The 8,301-nt window shown below is 38.5% G+C and overlaps 2 protein-coding genes across 3 annotated transcripts; both read left to right on the top strand.

The window, feature by feature from the left end:
* Nucleotides 1-203: 203 nt before the first annotated feature.
* Nucleotides 204-3,318, top strand: LOC126598357 (uncharacterized). 2 transcript variants are annotated; one of them, XM_050264712.1, is made up of 10 exons: nucleotides 204-440; nucleotides 530-699; nucleotides 782-846; nucleotides 1,149-1,189; nucleotides 1,327-1,417; nucleotides 1,509-1,620; nucleotides 1,802-1,879; nucleotides 2,404-2,502; nucleotides 2,845-2,925; nucleotides 3,029-3,318. In XM_050264712.1, the coding sequence occupies exons 1-10, from the start codon at nucleotides 323-325 to the stop codon at nucleotides 3,134-3,136; spliced, it is 963 nt and encodes a 320-aa protein (XP_050120669.1). In that variant the 5' UTR covers nucleotides 204-322; the 3' UTR covers nucleotides 3,137-3,318. The 2 variants fall into 2 exon arrangements, with proteins under 2 accessions (XP_050120669.1, XP_050120670.1); XM_050264713.1 differs by having other exon boundaries at nucleotides 206-440; nucleotides 2,437-2,502.
* Nucleotides 3,319-4,971: 1,653 nt separating this feature from the next.
* Nucleotides 4,972-7,939, top strand: LOC126601016 (transcription factor bHLH47-like). The gene is made up of 5 exons (XM_050267733.1): nucleotides 4,972-5,285; nucleotides 5,708-5,809; nucleotides 6,669-6,787; nucleotides 6,934-7,061; nucleotides 7,266-7,939. Exons 2-5 carry the CDS (start codon nucleotides 5,742-5,744, stop codon nucleotides 7,689-7,691), a joined length of 741 nt encoding a protein of 246 aa, XP_050123690.1. The 5' UTR covers nucleotides 4,972-5,285; nucleotides 5,708-5,741; the 3' UTR covers nucleotides 7,692-7,939.
* Nucleotides 7,940-8,301: the final 362 nt, after the last annotated feature.

The raw sequence follows: 8,301 nt of genomic DNA, 5'->3' as shown, positions 1-8,301 counted from the left end.
GAGTTTGATATCTATATATACCACTACTAATGTAAGTTCAATATATTCGCATCACCCTTAAATTCTTAGGAAAACTAATTAAAAGAGTTTGAAAACTTTGAATTTTAACGAAAATGACAAAATAAATGGTAAAATAAATAGTATAAGGATTGACTTTTTAGTGTAAAAATATGATTTGTCATGTTAATCTTTCTCTTGTACTTCTGGTTAAAAAACCGTTACCAGCTTCTCCCTAGGAAGTTACCAGTCTCGCAGCCACTGGTGAGCTATGGCGACGGCTAAACGGCGGTGATGGGTAGGGTGGCGCCGACGACGTGGCGGAATGAATCGCTCCAAGACCGTAGCTTTCATCTGGCTCCTCTATGCCTTGTTTTTCTACTCACTCTTCCGAGTGGCCCTCAGGAACTCAGACTCCTCACGCAATTACTCCTCCGCCTCCGGTAAATTCCAATTCCTTTTCCCTTCACTCTCCCGCTATCTCCTGTTTGGTTCCCGAGAAAATTACATAAATCACAATCTCCCGCCGCAGATGCTGTGATTTCGAATAAGGACCGGAGGTCTGCATTATACGATCAGATGGGTCGGGATTTGAAAGACCACGGACCGGTTTTTCTCAACCGCGGCGGCCGGACCTCTCAGTCTCTGTCACTTTCTGATATTTTTACGATAAGGGATGGATCTGTAGCACCTGTACTTAAGGTAATCCTAATTCGTTGATTAAAGAGTTAAACTTTGGAGATTTGGCTAATTGGATATTTTTTCATGTGTGTGTTCTATGTAGGCAGCAAATCCTCCTGTTCGTGCTAATGTGTTGTATCTGAGCACGCAGTACTCGCTTCCGATTTCGTAAGTATTTAGCTTTGTTCTTTCATTGTGTTTTCGAATTCGAATGGTCAATGATGGTATGGGAAAGGAACAATTTTTAGGGTTGATATTAGCAATGTATGAGCAATGTATGTATGGTTTTGGTTATTAATTATATGTGTGATTCGGGATGGAGCATCGAATTGACATCGTGCACAATAAAGTTTAGAAATTTTGTTCGGGGAAGCGTTTTGCTGCAAGATTATAAGATTAGGTACAATTTTCATAGCCTTAGCTTAATGCTCTTTCGTTTATGTCGTATATCCATGCTTGGCTTGTTGCAGGAAGGCGCTCAAACCTATTCTCGATCCTTACTTCGATAAGGGTAAGCTACTGTTTGCCAATTTATAATGTCTTTGACAGATTATATGATTATAGCTTACGAATAACGGAGTAATTTATCTATTTTTTAACTCGCACATTTACTATTTGTTGGTATGCTTATGTGTCTATCTTGGCTAGCAATCTGGTTTCAGAACTCGAGCTTGTATCATTTTAGTATGTTTCATGCCTCGCATCATATTTCACCCATTCCTGCTACTCAAGACGAGATAGACTGCACTTCTGGAGTTTCTTAACATCTTGTAATTTGCACTTAAATGTCAGTTTAGGTTTTGAACCCTGTTTTTTATTTTCCCTCAGATTGAAACCGAAGTAGCTGCCGTTAGGACTATTACACAGGGTCTCTGCCCTTTAAAAATTGTCTTGGACAGAGTGGTCTTGACCTCAACAGGTGTGCTTCTTGGGTGCTGGCAGGTTATTTTCCTTAACCTATATGCTCACCTTTTTCTTTCTTCCTGTTCGTAATGTATGTCACATAAGAATATTTGATCCTTGTAAATATAGATGTTTAGAAAGGTCGCAATTTCATAACCATCAAGGGAACGATATAACCGAGAATCTATTTTCTGGAATCAATCTTTTGTTTTCATTGTAGGTAACCTCTGGATCAGATCCTATAACCATTCGAGCAAAATTGAGGACCGCACTTCCACATGCACCAGAAAAGCAACTTGTAAGAACCATATATCTATCTTTATTCATTTTACACAAGTACAGTAGCCCAATACTATGCAAACTAAGAGTTGTTAAGTTTACCAATAGACTTACTCTTAATGAGTTGAGATCATGGAAGAACCGAGGTTTTAATGGTTAGTATATGTTTGAAAGTGAACGATTGTAACACTTGCTTGAGGTGACTCTCTCCTGCTACGAAACTTCTTCCTTTCTGATTTATCTTATTGGCTGTCTGTGGGGTGCATGTGTTCCGGCAAAAGTTATTTCATTCTTTTTCAAGTTCTAGAATTTAGAATAGAGCTTTCCTGCATGTGGCAATGAATACCTTCTTATTACCAAATATCTGCTATGAAAGGATAAGTAGTCTGAAGGTGCATTATTCCAATTTTGTTAAACTATAAGAAATACATGATAAATCCTGATGCGGAACTTATTGTGGCATCGCAGATCCCCTCATTAGTGCGTTATGAATTATTATTGGTAGACTGACAGTAAAATTCCCCCTGTATCTTATGCTTGTAGCACTTGCTAATCTGCAGCCGTTGTCTCCTGCAGTATGATGCTGCCATTCTTCATACTTCATTTGCAAGGCTTCTTGGTCACCCAAAAGCATCATCCAAGGTAGTACATCTAATGACTGTTAGTTGCCTATCTCATTGCTTGGCATTGTAAGCACCTGTTTTAATATTGCGGTTCCAATTTATCTGGCGATCTGCTGAAAATTTTATTCCCAAACGTGCTTCTAATCTTTGCAGAAAATAGGAGTTTTCTAATTGCTTTTCAATTTTCGTAGTTCGTGAAATTTGACAACTCTTTATAAGATTGATCCAGAACCATTCATCGACTAGAGACAATTCATCGACTAGAGTTGATGAAACATGTCTCATATCATTCTAATATTGATTGCCACTGCATCTATGTACATGTAGGTTCTGTTATTTACGTAGTTTTTGTCGTGTTCAGGTGCTATCTAATACTTCAGATCAAATCCACTTCTTCCAAGAGCTTGTTCATCATCTAAACAACGAACTCCAAGGATTTGAGGTGAGTTGTTATGCCGTATATATCACTCTACGTACATAATTTATGGCATGTGTATCCATAATATCTTAGTCTTTCAAGATCCTCTAAAATCAATTGAATTCAGGCAGTGGTATCTGAGCTCTGGTATGTGGAGGAATTTGAAGTTTTGGCTCTAGCATTGAACGGAAGAATGAAGGCGCGCAGGTTCCAACTTGGCTGCTCAAGAAGTTGACATCATGATTCGCCAGTTCCACTAGTATAAACCCAGAATTCAAGTAAATAACGCTAGTTATGGATGTGTCCTTAAATCGCCTTGTTTTACAACGAAGCAGGTTCTCCGTGTTGGCGTGTAAATTCGCATCTTGTTCTTCTAAACTGAAAATCTAAAGAAAATGATTGATGTTGTGGACTTGATGAACGTTTCTCGAACTTGAAATTACCTTATGATAAGGGAACGCGTAACGACATATATGATCGGCATGTAACGTACTAAAATGGTGCATGCTTGAGCGCTGAAAGCAGAACATTAGCCAACATAAACAGACGCATTGCAGCATAAGCGCACCAACAGATGGTAGGCTGGATGAGTGGTTTGAGCATTTAGCGACCAGCTTGACTGTCGGAGAGTCGCCATTGCCGCCCAAGTGGCCGCTCTCCATAAATCACGTTGGAAAAGCTTCTCCCACAATAATGAGAGCCCAAGTCCACCTGAAACCACTATTCGTCAATTCCCTTGCGAATACCAATACACGATCTACAACGATATATATTACACTACGGAAGAGGGGAGTTTGGTTAAGGTCACATAATGAACAACCTAATTTGGTATCGATCTTCATTCACCAGCTTCGAATCTAAGACCTTTTGCTTACAAGTGTAGAGAAATACCACAAGACCGTAGTACTGGTGACAAAGAGAACCAATAAATAAATATGAAGGAAGTGTAGAACAAGAAATTGAAAATTGAGGTGTAAAATTCACTGCATCCATCCACTGCATCAAGTTGGGGTGACAAAATGATCACTGTCATTCATTGTCCTGTAGATTGACGTTCTCATGGATGGCACACGCCTAAGCTTTCCTTTTTTTTTCTTAAGGGGAGGGGGGACAACGGGTGGTAAGCTACGGTCATCCATCATTTTTAGGGATCGGGTTGTAAGCTTTTTTTTTTTTTTTTTGGTGTGGCAAGCCACAATTATCCATCATTTTCGAGGGTTGAAAAGACTTACAAAAGCATTTTAGCCTCCTAAGCTTTCCTAGAACAAATTAAAAAATTGCAGTCACTTTCAGTAACGCTTGGAAAATACGTATGCTTCCTTGTGGATGCCACAACCCTCTCTTGCCAAACAAGTACTTGTTGTCATTTTTTTTTTTAAAAATTTTAGACCGTGCACATTTTCTTTGCTAAAGTCAAACGTCAATTTGTCACCATTGATCAAAGTTTGTGTGCGCGTACGAATGACAATGGCACAAAAAATGATCATTGCTCAGAAACTACACACATGCAAGTAGATGATTGCTTGTAGCATAGCTGAATTACAAAAATTAACTCAAATCCACTGGCTGATAAATTTTCTACATGTGAGAAGACTGAGATGCAATGTCTATCTCGAGCTTGTTACACAATGTTATATGCTTAACTTTTTTTTATCGTTTCGGAAGAAGGGAGTCTATCCTATCTCAGGGTCAGGGCATACCATAAGTTTATTTAAAGACTTATAAATAAGGTTTTAACCTCTTTTTTGGTTTTTACTGATCGGTTACCAAGAGAGATTGTTGGCAACATGACTCAAATATAAACCTTGTCTGGCAAAGAGAATGATCTTTACTCATTCAACCAATCCTCGTTGTTTGCTTGAGATGCTATCATTTGTAATCTTAAAAACTTACATGTAATCAAACACTAACCAAAATAAATCACGATAAGTGGTTCAGTAGAAAGATACAGACAATTTAATACGTTGTAAATTGTAAATCTGCTTAATCGCAATCACGAGCAGAGTACAATTCCTAATTAGCACGAAAGGGGGAGGACTAGCCAAGATATGATAAAATGTAAAGCAAATGGCACGAGGGAAGAAAATCGTAAAATATACAGAGACACAAGCCACAGCTCACGAGAAGGAAGTTCACGTGTCCGGGTTCGCTACACCGCAAAAAGGCAAGCGCTCGCCACACGCCCTCCGCTGCCTCGTTTTCTCCCGCCACACTCTCTGTCTTCCTCCTCCCCTAAGCGCCAAGCGTAACAGTTACCTCTTTCAATCCATTACGTTTCATCTCCGGATATATAAAATCTCCAATTTTCCTCAGATTCCTTCAAAATTCCTCAACTTTTCTTGATCCAAGTCCCAATTTTTTGTTCCCGCCATTTCCATCTGCAGGTAGCTAGGGTTTGTTATCTGTAATTCTACATATTGTGATCAAATTATGCAGTTTTTTGTTTGTATTTTTGTTCAGTATAGTTGATTTGTTTGTGATCTAGCGTCTCTGGAAGTATGTGATTTCTGAAAAGCATATATCTTTTGTAGTTTTGTTGGATTTGGGTTTGACTTTAATGGCTAATTCTGCATTTTAATAGTTTTTAGTATCTGCTAAGCTGGATTCATGATTTTGGACTGGAAACATGTAAATATAATTTCAATTTATTGAATTTTTAGTGGGCAATGAGGTAGAAGAAGTAGTTGGGGAAAAAGAAAACTAGGGTTTCACTTTGAATGTTGATTGTGTATTTCGATTCTGTTAAATACAGCATGCATTATATAAGGAAGTGCAAAAATTTACGCGTTGTTTGGATGATTTGTAGGCTATAGAGCCTTATTCAGTTCATCGAGATAATCATGGGTTCACCGGATCCTGTGCCGGCAGCTGACGAGGGTAATGTGGCAACGGAGGCATCAGTGCGCCGGTAAGTTCTAGAGATATTAGGTTTGGCATGATTGTATAAGCATTCTTACGTGTGCTAGCAATTTTCTACTATCTTGATTGGATCTAGTGCTTGGAGTATCAATTAGAGGGTGGAAGTTCAGGTGTACTTAGGAACGGTAAAACTTGTCTTGCCTTAGAAACTTGATGCGAATTAGTGTAGCATTTAGAAAACGATTTGTAAAATGAAAATGCAGAAATGCGATTTCTGAAATGTTGTTTGAAGTTACAGGGTCTATGTATGTTGTAGCATCAATATAACCGTTGTACCTGGTGAAATCTACGTAACTTTCTGGAATGTTGGATGTGTTGCTCACTAGTTACCGATCATGAATTAGCTTTAATAGAAATAGCTGCAACTAGTGATGGATAAATTTTGGATTAAATGTGCTCAACGTTTTGGTATTTATGTGAAAGAAAGAATGCTATGGTTGGTAGACTCGCATCATCGAGGTTAATAGTGGTGTCTACTTATTGCCTTTCTAACTGACCAAACGATTCAAATAAGGTGGAATATTGTCAGCAAGCACTTAACTCCTGTTCATAAATCAATCTGATGCACTTCGGCTATATCTCTTTCTGATGTGGTAATATTGTGTTTTTTAGTTAAACAAAAATATAATGAGCACTAGTCTTTTATTGACTTTGAACTTCACAACAGTTTACGGTTGATATGTTTATGCTTTATAAAATGTTTAAGAGGGTCTTCTAACAATATATCCTCTGGCCATAATCAATTTGTGTGAGGTTCTTAGAGTTGTGGATGTAGCATGACTATTTATCGGGATGAAAAAGCACTCAGATTTCTTGGTTAGATGTTTAGGAGGCTGTTTGATGTGCAGGGCTTGTCCTGGAATAAAGAAACAGGGGAAAATTCCTAAGAGAATCCGCAAGGCTGAGAGGGAGAGACGGAAGCGTGAGCAGTTTAACGAGCTTTTTCTTGGGCTGGCTGATGCCCTTGGTAACTTCTCTTTTATTTATGCGAACTTCACTATAATTTTGTTTTTGTCTGCAGTTCATCTTACATTGATAATTAGCTTCAGTTTTTGGTGTAATTTTTTTTTTATGATGGTGGGTCGTTCTTAATTTGCGATAACTCTTTTGCAGAACTGAATGAGCAGAACAGTGGAAAGGCCTCCATAATAAGTGAAGCTACTCGACTGTTAAAGGACTTGTGTGGTCAGATTGAATGCTTACAGAAGGAAAATGCATCCCTGTTGTCTGAATCGAACTATGTAAGGCACCCGACATCTTTCTTCACCCCCTAAACATTTTGCTCGTTTAATGTTTATACAACATTTAAACTTTCTATGTGTACTTGTTTATGTGGATATCTTAGCGAAGTTCCTACTTGTTAGAACTGTGAAACACTTCTACATCTAGTAGTGCATTCCTTTAATCCATCATATTTTCATGAAAGCTCTTTAAAAATTGAACAGATGACTCTCGAGAAGAATGAGCTGAGAGACGATAACTCTGCCTTAGAAACTCAGATTGAGAAATTGCAAAGTGAGATACAAGAGAGGGTGGCACAGTCTAAACCGAACCTGAATGCACCACCTCGCGGAGAATTGAGACCAGAAGTTCCCTCCCATTTTACCGGAAATTGCATCAGTTTGCCCACTCAAGAACCCAGCTTGCAGCAAGCACCTGCTGTCTTTGTTATGCCCTTCTGCCCTGATCTCCAAGCTTATCCACTGCCGGATGCCACCCACCTCACATCTAACACCACCTCACATGTGAGCAAACCGCATGCTAGGTATCCGACCTCGGTGGATTCTTGGCCGTTCCAACTTCTCGGCGAGAAAACAACCGCAGGCAAAGGATTTCGACAAAGTGGTAAAAGCGACCCTAGTAATATGTAAACTTCGTAATCGAAATGGTTTATGTGCCCTTCACCTTTTGCTGGGTATAATTGACAATGCCCCATATTTTGTAGGTTGTATATTTCAGAAATGAATGAAGCAATAGCAACGGTGTTCAGTATTACGGAATTTGGTATTCGATTTGTACCGAAGTTTTATTATGCTTCGTGATATTCTTGGGCTGTTAGATTTCTATCGTTGTATTTTTTATTGTTAGATTTTTTATCGCACGTTCAACGTTTCATTTATCTGATGCATAACATAGGTCGGAGCATAGTAGAATTTTTAATAAATCGGAGGTTTTTTTGGACAATCCACTTGACAATCTATTAGACAACCTTTGACGCCCACATAAGTCCGTACACAAGCATGCGCATTTTTTTTTCTTTCAACAAATACCCATATTCAGGGACAAGGGGCGGAATGACCTCTCGATCTACTATCTACATTAAGGAAAAACGAAAACTAAAGACAAATCTTAAAAAACTTCTTTTTTAACGAAAAGTCATTTTTAAAGGTATAGTGAATAGTGCCAGTTAAAGGTTAAAATGTGGTTTTTCGTTAAAAATGAATAGTATTAGGAGTGTTTTGTTAAAACTCCCCAAGGAAA

This window comes from Malus sylvestris, chromosome 14 (assembly GCF_916048215.2).
Source record: "Malus sylvestris chromosome 14, drMalSylv7.2, whole genome shotgun sequence".
Classification (NCBI taxonomy): Eukaryota; Viridiplantae; Streptophyta; class Magnoliopsida; order Rosales; family Rosaceae; genus Malus; species Malus sylvestris.
Note: the sequence above shows the minus strand (reverse complement) of the source record. Positions and strands in the feature narration are given on the sequence as shown.

Coding starts and splice junctions, on each gene's coding strand:
- LOC126601016 (XM_050267733.1), top strand. CDS start 5,742: ATGGGTTCACCGGATCCTGTGCCGGCAGCTGACGAGGGTAATGTGGCA. Junction 5,810..6,668: donor ACGGAGGCATCAGTGCGCCG/GTAAGTTCTAGA, acceptor TTTGATGTGCAG/GGCTTGTCCTGGAATAAAGA. Junction 7,062..7,265: donor TGTTGTCTGAATCGAACTAT/GTAAGGCACCCG, acceptor AAAATTGAACAG/ATGACTCTCGAGAAGAATGA.
- LOC126598357 (XM_050264712.1), top strand. CDS start 323: ATGAATCGCTCCAAGACCGTAGCTTTCATCTGGCTCCTCTATGCCTTG. Junction 441..529: donor CAATTACTCCTCCGCCTCCG/GTAAATTCCAAT, acceptor CTCCCGCCGCAG/ATGCTGTGATTTCGAATAAG. Junction 700..781: donor CTGTAGCACCTGTACTTAAG/GTAATCCTAATT, acceptor TGTTCTATGTAG/GCAGCAAATCCTCCTGTTCG.